General features: G+C 56.6%; 1 protein-coding gene and 1 long non-coding RNA gene across 3 annotated transcripts; one reads left to right on the top strand and one right to left on the bottom strand.

Annotated features, from left to right (window-relative positions):
• Window positions 1-2,084: 2,084 nt before the first annotated feature.
• On the bottom strand, window positions 2,085-7,298 carry IRX2 (iroquois homeobox 2). 2 transcript variants are annotated; one of them, XM_044779506.2, is made up of 5 exons: window positions 6,901-7,298; window positions 5,158-5,563; window positions 4,180-4,893; window positions 3,314-3,388; window positions 2,085-2,689 (listed from the first exon to the last, which is right to left on the bottom strand). In XM_044779506.2, exons 1-4 carry the CDS (start codon window positions 7,147-7,149, stop codon window positions 3,336-3,338), a joined length of 1,422 nt encoding a protein of 473 aa, XP_044635441.1. In that variant the 5' UTR covers window positions 7,150-7,298; the 3' UTR covers window positions 2,085-2,689; window positions 3,314-3,335. The 2 variants fall into 2 exon arrangements, with proteins under 2 accessions (XP_044635441.1, XP_070375986.1); XM_070519885.1 differs by lacking the exon at window positions 6,901-7,298 and adding an exon at window positions 6,049-6,863.
• A 106-nt stretch (window positions 7,299-7,404) lies between these two features.
• Window positions 7,405-11,176, top strand: LOC106835902 (uncharacterized). Its single transcript, XR_006533545.2, has 3 exons — window positions 7,405-8,300; window positions 8,484-8,609; window positions 10,796-11,176. It is a non-coding gene; the product is annotated as an uncharacterized lncRNA (long non-coding RNA).
• Window positions 11,177-12,189: the final 1,013 nt, after the last annotated feature.

The following is a 12,189-nucleotide window of genomic DNA, read 5'->3' as shown; positions in this document are numbered from 1 at the left end:
CGTGCACGTTGCCCCGAGAACAGGAGCCGGGGTGTGTGCGCGTGTGTGTGCAGAGATGTCTCATATGTTCCAGTAAGGCAATCTCCTCTGTTCCAAAGGAAAGCGGCTTTTAGCCAGGCTTCCATTTCTGAACATATGCACAGAGATCGATTTTTGCTTCGGTTTCCGTCTCCCACGCTCGGCACTTCTTTAAGAGGCAAAGTGCCTTCAAGGTTCTCAGAGTGTGTGGTCTTTCAGTGTTTAATTTGTTAAATATTGTTCACTTTCATACGTCTCACTGAAGTCTTCAAAATACCCAAATTATAATATTACATAAAACAGAGACATCGCTGTCATGCATTGTATTCCCTGCTGGTTTAGGAAATACGGCTAATACTAATAAAAGCAAACTACTTAACACCTTTATAGGGCAATCTAAAATGCTATCTGGAGGGGAAAAGTTATTATCTTGACGGAAATTCTATGAAGGTTTTATGTCTAAAACAAAAACAAGCAAAGGAGCTCCCAGCTCACTTTTCCTTCCGCAGACTTGCTTTTGTTTTCTTCCAGACGTGCTGCCACGGGGTGGCAAGGCTTCCCATGTGAAAAATCTTCCCTGTCGCCAAGAGAGAGCTCAGCTCCAGACATTTCCAAGTCTCTTACTAGGGGAGGCAGAAAGGGGAGAAAAAAGAGTTCTCTACCCCAAAGATGCCTAACCTCCAAAAGCTTCTATGTTTAGAACCCACACAATGCCCAGCAGTAACAGAAAATGGAACCCTTGATCCGCTCCTCTTCTCCACAAACCACAATTGCTCCTCCCCACTGGCGTGACTCTGTGTCCAGTTAAGCGACCCCTGGCTTTCCCTCAAGTATCCAAGATTACTTTCAAATACCCTTTCTAACAAGACCCCAGCAAGAGGCCACTAATTTCTACGGCACAAAAAGCCACTGGAGAGAGATTCGTTTGTCAATATCAACTGGTCCAGCAATTTCCCATCCTCAGACACATCGGCCTATCGAAGCTGGCAGATGTTTAGACAAGATTTTATAAATTGTTCAATATCAGCCCATAATGAACCCCAACTGACCATTCCAAAGCAGCTAAAAGCATCCGGGACGCCCCCCGCTGGGATCCAATAATGCGCTCATGCTGCAACATTATTAATCACGGACTAAAACAGATGAACCTCTTGAAAAATAAGTGTATGATTGATTAAAGGGCAATCTAAGAAGCTATTATTCTTGTTTTATAACCGTAAGTTATATTCACTCAATTTATCTTTGGAGAGGAAATAAATGATTGTTCATTTCTTTTCTGAAATTATATTATATGGATATCCATATAATTTTGCTGAAAATTAAAGTGACAGGTTTGCTGCTTTTATGATACTAATCAAAGGGAATATGCTACTTGACTACAAATTCTAGACGTGTCCTATAATTAGATAGTGAGTAACACCGTAACGAGGCAATAGTCCAAGGTTGTTTAAACTTTTCCTTCCCCCCAGGGTAAGGGTAAGAGGCACTGAAAGGAAAATCAATCTCTCCTCCCAGATTTTCACCTTGTGTTTAATGTGAGTTTTATGAAAAGGAGTTGAGAAACCGTTCAATAAATCAGAATAATCTATGCCAATTTGGGTCATTCAGGCTTTAAAATAAATAATCATTTTCATCAGTAATCGATGGTGGGTGTGTGACTCTGCATTGTCCATGTTATCACAATGCTCCAGTGTACTTTACTGAGGAGCTTCAATAAGCCAGCATCAGAAATAAACGTAAAAGGGATGCTGATGCACAGGGATGTCAGATCATTTTATTTTGCCAAGTGTTTAAAATTTACACTAACAAGTAATTTGCATATTCAGAGCACAAAAATCTTAATTTTCTCGAAATCCATGTGTATACAAATGATGTAAAACAATATGTATCTCCCTACTGTGTATTTCTCTTCCATCTGCCTTTTATTATGAGCAGGACAAGGGAGAGATTATTTCACACATTTTCGTCAAAAAGCCCCAGGTCAGATCACCTAAGGGAGGAGCTCCCATCAATGGGGCTCCCTACCCAAACCTCTCTTCCAAGAAAAATGAGCCCCAAACACCATATTGTTGTAGACTAGTCTGTTTTTATTTACAATTTAAGATATAAATTAGTAAAGAATTCTCGTTAAACAACCAACAAAGATTGTATAACCAGCAATGTTCAAATAAAAACCAGGCAGAATTTATTTACAAAAAGTTTAGATTCCATTGCAATACAACTTGCATAAATTACTAGAAGCTTTATATCATTATAAAAATAAATATCAAATTTGTTTCCACTTCTTAAGTACTCAAGTTCTTCAATCACGTTTTATTTCTACTGTGTACATCTTTTACAAATAAATTTTACAGTAAATCCTATCACACCTATAGAATATATACCGTGGCAATGAAGTGATCAATTCAAGATATCCTGAGAAAAAAGATTGTTTTCAAAAGTCACACATACATTGGGGAGCTATACTATGCCAACAAATTCACGTATGTCCAACAAAAGTCTGTTCCGTGAGGGTCTGTGGGTTGACAGCGCTCTGCGGCTCCTTCTCTTTTATAGTGGCACACGATGTGGTCCGGGTTGAGAGATCTGGTTTTTATATCTGTATATTTATGAACTTGGGAAGAGAGAAGGGCCTGCTGACTTTTTTTTCCAAAGCAATTGTGACACCTACCTGTGGACCAAGGAAAAAACCAAATCATCCCAAATCCTTCAGTTCCACACCAACACCATCACATTACCAAAATGAGTCGCTCTGAAATGGGTCCGCCTCCTTCCCATCTTCAAGATGTGGGGTTAGTCATTTTGCCTAGTAGTAAAGTAGGTATTTTTTTGAGATACTGCTGTGAGCCGATGGACACAGGGGGTTAAGGCTAGTGCTTCTTGTGTCTCTTCTGTCCCACTCTGCAAACACCATCTATAAGGGGCTTTGATACCCCAAGTTTGGCTCATCAGAGCAAGCGTCTATTATGTGTCTAGCGTAGTAAACGTGGTTCCAAATTGCATACAAATACCCAGATCTTAATAATCTATTTTTCCAAAGAGAAAACAACAGCTGTGGTGCAATATTACCCCAGTTAAAGGAGTGATTCTTCCAAGCAGAACTTGAGTGGAAAAGAGGGACTCTACAAAAGAGAACAAACATTCTCCCACTTAAAGGAAAAAAGACCAGAGAAGATTGCAATGCTCTGTCCTCAGATCCCATGACAAGAAGTAAGAAATACACATTAAGCAACTTTACAGAGCAATTGTGCAGGGAGGCGCCCTGAGGTGGGAGGAAACACCAGGGGCCACTTACTTGCATTGCTGAGCTGGCCCTTCTATAGGTAGGGCTGGACGCCCCCACCAACCACGGTGCAGCCCTCACTGGCATCTGTCAGGGGAGGGGGCAGTTAGTCAGAACAGACCCCACAGCCATCTGTCTCCCAGAGGTTGCGCACCCACCAGCCCGCACACCCAGGCATGCTCGCCCTGTACCCTGCAAACAGTTTGGGGGACCTGACTGCCTCCACCACCGAGGTCTGAGTGGGTCCTGTTTCCTAGTTCTCATTTTCTTTCCCCCTTGAGCTCCATGACAAGTCTTATCAGCTCAAGGCTGAATTATGAGCAACAGAGGCAATATAGAGAAGGGGAGCGAGGGGGAAAAGACTCTGGCTTTCTATTTTGAAGAACTAAAACCTCTGGGAGTAACTGGAAGGTTTTGTTTCCTTCCAGCCAAAGGCAGAAGCAGAGATTCAGCAGGGCCTCCATTAACCAACAAATCACACCCACACCGGGAGCCTAGACTCTACCGGCAGGGAGCCAGCTGTGACTCGCATTTTACCGCAATTTGTGTTTGCTAAAACTCAAACGGTCATGATAATTACAAGAATAGCGGTAACAATAATAAATAAAATGAAACGTAAACAATAATGGGGTAGGTCTTATTGCAAGACGAGGATCGCCTTGGCCCTCCACCCCTTGTTTTGGCTTCACCACCCCATTCACTTCCTCTAACTTTTAATCCGAGAGTGGCACATTCTGTCTTTTTCCTTTTCGTGACCAAGGTCCCCCTACCCTGTTCTCGGGTCTCCTGGCCCCTTCCCCGAGCTCCCGGGGGAGTGCTGGCTAAACCAGATGCCCGGCTCCCCTTCCCCGGAGTCCCGCGGGCCGAAAGCAGCCTACCTTTCTTGGGCTCGTAGCCGCCGCCCGGGGGTCGGTAGTGGGGCTCCAAGGGGTGCGCACCCGCCTTGCCCGCGTCGCTGGCCGCCTTGGGCGCCCCGTGCAGCGCGTCTCCGGGGGCCGCGGCCGCCGAGTTGTACCGCAGGAGGCCCTGGCCCTGCAGCGCGGCGTTCAAGTTCCCGTAGTTTGTGTAGTTGCCGTAGAAGGGCGACGTGTAGTAGAGATGGCGGCCGAGCAGCGGTGACGCCGAGTAGGGCGAGCCGCCCGGCGGCGCCCCGGACGAGGCGGGCGCGGCGGCCGCGGGAAGGCCCGGCGGCGCGCAGCCCGGACCCAGGCTTGGCTGCTTGAGGTCCGACGTGGCGATCTCGGCCAGAGACCATAGCTTGGGCTTGCTGGCGGGCTGCGGCGCGCCCGGCGACGTCCGGCTGCCCAGGGGCGTCTTGCCGCCGCCACCACCGCGGGGCGCGGCCTCGGGCGGGGGGCTCAGCAGCGGCGCCTCCACGCCGGTGAGCGGCGACGAGGTCACGGGTTTCGGCGGCGCCAGGTCCCGCTCGCCCTCCTCCTCATCGCCCTCGTCGTCCTCCAGATCGTCGTACTTATCCTTGCACTCCGAGCCCGACTCGCACAGGGGGTCCCCAGCACGGCACGGCAGCCTCTCCCCATCCGACTCGGCTGAGCACGAGTGATCCGTGAGCGAGTCCACGTGCAGGCTGATCCCTGAGGGGCGCGGGCACGGTCTGTGGCATGCGGGGCCGGCGAGGGCCCCCGGGCCCCCCTCCGCCCCGGATGATCCCTCACCTCTACCTAACCCTGCTAAGGCCTAGGGGGAACACTGCCTCCCCGGGAAGCGCCCGAGGAGTCCCTGGGCCCCGCGCGAACCTGGGATGTTAGGCGGGCAGCGCCCTCCCCGACTCAGCTCTGCGCCCCGCCTGGGAAGAACGCTCCCCAGACCTCGCGCCAGCCAGCCGCGGCCCCGCTCACCTTCGTCCTCTGCCGACGTCTCGGTGCCCTCCTGCGCCTTGTCCGGACTCTCTTCCTTGCCCCTTGCCGCGTCGCCCTCATCCTCGTCCTCGTCTTCGCTTTTGTTTCTCGGGGCCCACGTCATCTTGTTCTCCTTCTTGAGGCGCCGGCGCGCGTTGGCGAACCAGGTGGAGACCTGCGTGAGGGTCATCTTGGTGATGATGGCCAGCATGATCTTCTCGCCCTTGGTGGGGTAGGGGTTCTTGCGGTGCTCGTTGAGCCAGGCCTTGAGCGTGGCCGTGGCGTCCCGCGTGGCATTCTTGCGGTACGCCGGGTCGTTGAGCTGGTACGGGTAGGCCGCGCTGCCGTAAGGGTGGTAGCTGATGGCGCCCGTCATCCCGGTCGTGTGCGCGTCGTAGGGCGCGCCCTGGAACCGACAAGAGCCTGGTGAGTGGGTGCGCGGGGCCCGACAGGCATCAGCCCGAAGGCGACCCTTCCGCCCGCCCGTGGCCGCCTTTCCCACGGTGAGTCTCCCGCGCTCCGGCCGCGCTTCCCGCAGCAACAGAGCAAAAAAGACGCAGCGGGTAGTTTAAGGCCAGCTGTTGATCACGAAAACCGCCGCAGTTTTATCTCCAATTTTTGAACTACTTGACTTTCTCAAAATGGCATATCTTCCCCCCTTCACCCGAACGTCCCAGAGCCGCGGGTACAGACGTACACAAACACGCACGCACACGCAGGCCCACAGGTATGTTTTGATCTCTAAATCTCTGGATGCTCCCAGCGCTGCCGCCTCCCGCTGCTCCCCCTTCCCCGTCCTTATATGGTTAGAAAACCACCCCGGAGCCCCCGCTCCGCGCGGCACCGCTCTAAAGCTCGGCAAATCCAATTTGCAACTCAGAAGCCACTCACCGTTTCGAATTCTTCAAATACGCGGTAATTAGCATTTTAATTCAGCCTTTAACGTTTAAATTCGAGACATTTGCAGCCTTCGCTAAGGCCCCAGCCACTCAGTCGCTGCCCTGGAATTCCACCGAGGGAGGGCAGCGGTGACAATCTCCCGTAATGGCCTCAATCGCCCCAAGCCCGCTTCGCCACCCCCGGGGCCGGGCCCAGCTGCGGAAACTGAGGCGCGCGTGCAGATCCCGGGTCGGGGGAGCAGGAGCTGCTCTCGCTGGATAGGGGACCGAGGCTGCAGTTAGCAGGCCAAACGCCCGCCGCCACGGTTTTCGAAAGCCTGCCCAGCGGGACAGATTAAGGCCGAGAGGGTGGCGGGCGGGCCGGCCCTGGAGCTCACGCCCCACGCTCCGCTCCCTCTCCAAACCCGATGACCTCGGGCCCCGCCAGGAAATGCTAAGCGCCCGGCAGTCGCCCCAGAGGCCCCAGTGGTGCCGACCCTCGCGCTCCGCTCCGACATAAGCGAGCTCCCGGCCCGCTCTGGACCCCTCGCCAGGCTTCGGCGTCTGAACGAAGGAGAACCCAGGACAGACACCGGCGGCAGCGGAGCCGCACTTTCCAGGCTCTTTGGGAAAATAACTCCGGGAGCCCAGACGCAGCGACGCCGAGCGCAGGTCCTGCCCGGGCTCAGGGACGTCGCCGATCGGTCGCGCTGCCTCTCACCCCAGCCTCTTGTCCCGCCAGCGGCGCGGTGGCTCGAGTTGGCCACTCGGGAACCACCGCCCACGGCACTTTCCCCGCGCCCACGCCCGCCGATCCTCGGTCCCGGGTCCGCGCGCGCGCCCGCCCCCCCGCCCGCGCGGTTACCATGTAGGACGGGAAGCCGGCGGCGGCGGCGGCCGCGTCCGCCGAGTATTGCAGCGGGCTGCCGAAGCCGGTGGCTGCCTGCGCCGTGAAGGCCGCCGAGCCCGGGTAAGGGCTGAAAGCCGAGCCCGACGCCGAGCGCGCCAGCTCCTCGCTGCGCGGCGCCGCCAGTGCCGACGCGCCGTACGCCGGGCACGAGTAGAGCGCCAGCGAGCCGGGCGCCTGGTACAGGTAGCCCTGCGGGTAGGACATGGTGGGCGCGGGGCGCGGGGCCCGCGTCACGCCGAGCAGCGGGCACGGCGCGCGGCGCCCCCCATCCACGCCCGGCCGGGGCGCGGCGCGGCGGCGGGCACGGGGGCCGCGGGCCGAGGCAGGCCGACCCGCGCACTAGCCCGGGCGGCCCGCGGGCCGGGGGAGCGGCGGGGCGGTGGCGGCGGCGGCGGCGGCGGCGGCGGCGGCGGCAGGGGCGGCGGCGGCGCGGAGCCGGTGGGCGCAGCCGCGCGCCAGGCCGGCGGTCGGGGTTTGGGGGAGTCTGGAGTCGGGAGTGAGGAGTTGAGGAAGGAGCGCTCGAGTTTCCGAGGGACATTGGAACGCGGAGCTGTCCGTCACGCGCTCATCTGCATATTTGGGCGCCCGCCCCCTCCTCTGCTCCGCCCGCTGCAGCCGCCAGGCCGCGGTCGGGGGAGGGGCAGGGAACCCGGAGGGGAGGGGAGGCGAGGCGCGGGGAGGGGACAGGAGGGCGGAGGAGAGAGAGGCGAGAGGGAGGCTGGAGGAGGAAGGAGGGACGCGCAGGCTTTTGTGGCGCAGTCGCCTCTCCTGCAGCCCCAGCCGCCGCCCGCGGCCCCGCAGCCTGGCCAGGCCGAGCAGCGCGCACTCCCTCCCTCTCGCATGTACTCCCAGCCACCTCGCACCCGCCCCAGCAGTTCCCCCACCTCTCCCCAGGAGCTCCCCCAGTGCCCCCACCGCCCTGGCCACCTTCTTCGTCTCCCCCACCCACTCAACACAGCCACTGCCCCGCCCCCCAGCTCGGCCCGCCGGGACTAGGCAGAGGCCGCCCGCAATCGGGCCGGGCTACTCCACTTGGGGGACCAACGGCCTGGGTCCCTCTCTCCGCCGCGAAGAGGCCGGCCCAGGTGACTGCGCGCAGGACCCCGGTGTCCAGCCCTGGAGCCGCGGGCTGATGGGGAGCGAGATGGTGACACCCGGGGCCGAGTCCTCCAGGGGTGGGGGGGGCGAGGGGTGCGTGCGCGGCTCTCCCTCCACCATCCTCGGTCTACTGTGCCGCCCGGTGCGAGGCTTCCTCGTGGCTTCGCATCTGGTTGCCTGCCCCGCTCCGCTCAGCGTGTCCCGGTGGGACCAGGATCCGGGGCGTCTTCTCTGCGAACTGCCAGGAGGGCCCTGAGGTGAGCCTTGTACCCCGCCGAAGTCCATAGTGGAGAGCCGGGTCCCTAGGCGTTAGGACTTTCCGCTGTTGGGAACATTTTAACGCACACAGCCCGCGCTTCATCGGGAAGACGCCAGTCCCAGGAGGGTTTTACTTTATTTTGTTTTAATAAGTTCACTCTTCTTTCGGATTTGTGCTAAAGCACTCTGGGGAATGACCGTCACCGGACAGACCGCCTCTGACACATGAAGCCTCACTGTCACTCGGAAAGGGACGAGAAAGCCACAGGCTGGTGATGCGGGCGCAGTCGGCTGCACAGGTAACTCAGGTAACTTGTGGTGGGAGAGGTGTCTCGCGGGGCCCAGAGGCGGAATGCTGAGCAGGGTCCCTGGGACCCCAGCCTTGAGCCCCCTCCTCGTCTCTCCTCCATGCCTCCCCACCCAGGGGCCGGCGGGGGGGGACATCCCCAATGGGGCACGCTCAGGGGGTCCACAGGGCGTCGGGTCGAGTGTGCGCGGACCCAGGCGGGGGCGCCCACCCAACAGGTGCCTCTTTCTGGCAGGCGGTCTTGGCTGGGAGAGCTGCAGAGGGAGAACGCCGTGGGAGGGATTCCGGCCTGCAGCTCCCCCTGCCCCCTCAGCGCCCCAGCCCCCAGCCCTGCTGGCTCTGCACCTTACCGAGTGGGCTCAGTGATCGCGTTCCGGTCGGGGTCGCGCCGGCGGTAGGAGGCTCCAGCCGCCGGCCTGCTCGCCCGCGGAGCCTTCAAGGCATGCTTAGGCTGCGTTTGTCTTTCCCCAGGTCCGGGGGAACCAGTGCAAACTGCAGGGTTGGGCTTGAGAAGAGCTCATCCTCCTTGGCCTGCAGGCCTGTCGCCCCTGGTGGGTGTGATCCAGGCCCCTTATGCCTCCTCCACTAGCCCCCAAATCACTGGCACCACCAGTCCCTCACCTTCCATTGCTCTCCCCCCACCACTCTTCCTGCAAACCACAGCCTGGTACCCTCCACACATCACCCTAAACACACTGCTCCCTCCAAACACACACGCTTCCCACACCCTCTGGGCCACTTAGAGGACCCAGCAGAGGCATTTCAACAGTGCTGCGACCCCCTAGTGGGACGTCCTAATTCAGTGCAGGGCAGATATTTTACATCGATTATTGTAACGTTAAAAAGAAAAGAGAGAGAGAGAAGGGACAGACCCCAGCAGCCCTGTGGAGCATGCCATTGACAGAATCTATGACATTTTTGGTCTTCCTGGGAGGGAATCTGGCCCTAAGAGGCTATAAATGAGCCGCCCACGCGTTGGATGACAAACACAAGGACAACAGATCAGATTGCAGTCTATCGGGTTCGCTTCCAATTAGATACTTTAACTGTAAAAATCAAGTCTAATTTCTATCTCCAAGGACCGGCCTGGAGTATTTCCATTTCTAAAGACCAGTTCCTGCTGTGGTTTCATTAGCATTTGGGGCTGGCCCCCTCACCAGTCCTCCCTCTCTCCCCCTCTCCCCATCTCTGCCAGGGGCAGAAAAGAAAACAGCAAAGTATTACAAAAACATCCCCAGTTTGGAGCAGGAGCGTATGCTCCTGATACACTCGATTTTGACATCAATTAAGTATATAACCATACAAGTGCACGTGGCTTCGGAGGGCCTCCCATAGCCCAGGGTGCATCTCCAGAAACGTTGCCTGCGCTTCCTTTCCCTTTAGCTCTGTGCTGCTGATCCTGAAGACAGCTCTTCTTTGAGAGCAGTTTCGCCCGCAATTACCCTCCTCCACTAGTCCAAATTTTCCATACTGCTGCCTGCTACTAGTAAAAACCGTCTACCTTGCACTATTACACAGTCGAATCGCGCTACATGCCGTTTTTATTGGTAGTGACTGTAGCAAATTAAAATGCCTACGCAGAGACATTAAAACTTACGCTCTGCATTGTTATTGCAATATATAAGCTCCGTTTCGCTTTAAAGCTCCCTGATTTTTAAAAATCACTTTTCCTTTTCTTAGATTAAAGTTGGCTTGGTCTTCTTTTTAAAAATCAATCGGAAAACAAACAAACAAACAAACACGCTCCAAGTGTGGAGTGTCGACGCGGTGGCTCCGCGCGCGGCCGCCTGCGAGGGTGGCCTGGATCGGCTCGCACTGCGTCTCCAGGCACCGCGCAGGGAGCAGGCCGCGCGGGGAGCGCTCGGCTGCGACCCGGGCCCCGCGGCCGCCTCTCGCGGAGAGCAGGGCCCTGGATGCTTCGCTTGCCGCTGCAGAGGGGTGTTCGGGCATGTGGGGCACTGGGGATGGCCAGGCGCTTTGCCACTGGTGCTTTTCGGTTGCCGTCCGAGCTGGAATGGAAGAGAATGGGCTGGCGCGCAGGGAAACTCGGATAACTGCCTGGAAGCACGATCACTTGTAACAATTACCCGGGCATTGTGCAGTTTCAGGTTGATCCTTCCCCCAGGTGTGCATTAAAAGAAAAAAAAAGAGTTAACGCTGTCACACTTTTGTTTCTTGTCCCAACAGTGGCCGCTGCATTTGGAACTAGTGGCGTGGACACGCACGTTTCAAGGAGCCGGGGTTTCCTGCGAGGCTAAGCGCCGAGAAACGTCATGAACGCGGCCTTGGGCCCGAGGGCCGGTCCCCGGAAAGCGGCCGCTGCGCAGGCCGAGGGCTCCCCGGACGCGGTCGGTGCTGGGGCTCCCGGGCGCCGGGGAGGCGGAGCAGCGCGCGGGCGGCGAGGGGGCGCTGTGGCCCGCGGCTGCGGCCTTGTCCCTGCAGCGGTGGCCCGGTCGCTGTCCCTGGCCACCGACGGGCGGCAGGCGCCCCTGCCCCGGTGCGACCTACCTCTTCCCAGATTGCTTTAATTATACTGGGGCATTTCAATAAAACCTGCGCCACACACCATCTCTTTCTCATTCTGTCATTACCCTGGCCTTCGGTGGAGTTTCTATGAGTTTGGTGGGAAAATAGCTACCATTTTGGAGTGTGCAATTTTTTTTGTCAGTTAAGATTAAATATACACGTATTACCTGGGTTCCCCTTCACGACGGAGCCTTGACAATGGAAGTCGTTTCTCTGTGTGGGAGCGTTTGCCTATTGTCTTCCTAATCCAGGGTGCCGCCCCTCTCGGGACTTCCTGGCGCGATTGCGGAGGGACTGACAGCGAGAAAGAGAAAAAAGGGACCAGAAATTCGGTTCTGCAATTTCCTTTGTCTTTTCTTTTTTTGAATACTGAAATATGTCGCTATAAATCGTAAAAAAAAAAAAAAAAAAGTCAAAAGCAAACGTAAATATTTTTGGAGTGTGGTTTCCGCCCTTGCAGTATTCTGGGAACACGTTGGGTTAGATTTCAGTTGCAAGTGCTCCGAGCTCGGTTCTCAAACTGCTTCTGACGCTGCAGGGTGTCGCTGGAAACCAAGCGCGGAGGGAGGGAAATGGGCACGGCGCAGGGTGCCCCGTGCTGGCGCCCTGAGAGGGGACCCATCTGGGTTTTCAAACGCACCGGAAGGCCTCGGCCACCCTGGGCAGCGCCACAGGCCGCGCGGGAGGGGACCTAAGGTGACAACCCTGCAGGCTGGGGACGAGCCTCTGGGCGTCAGAGCGCCAACATTCCAGGTCCCAGGGCCCTCTCTTCTTTTACGTTCTAAGAACCGCGTTTTCAGTTATCCAGCTCTTCCCTGCTTAACTGTCTGACTCTTTAGCTCCTAATTACTGCGAGGTCTCTTCATTGCTAACTGGTCCCTCCCGGGTCCCTTTAGTGACCGGCAAAACTCCCGTCGTCTTCACAGATGCCCCGCTTCCTACGGGCCTCCTGGAGTTTCTCTCGCCGCAGCGTGGCAAGAAACCTCATCTATCCATTTCTCAGCGTCTTGCAGACTCGGTCTCTGTCCTCCCCTGTCTGCCAGCTCTCCCCGGGC

This window comes from Equus asinus, chromosome 10 (assembly GCF_041296235.1).
Source record: "Equus asinus isolate D_3611 breed Donkey chromosome 10, EquAss-T2T_v2, whole genome shotgun sequence".
Classification (NCBI taxonomy): Eukaryota; Metazoa; Chordata; class Mammalia; order Perissodactyla; family Equidae; genus Equus; species Equus asinus.
Note: the sequence above shows the minus strand (reverse complement) of the source record. Positions and strands in the feature narration are given on the sequence as shown.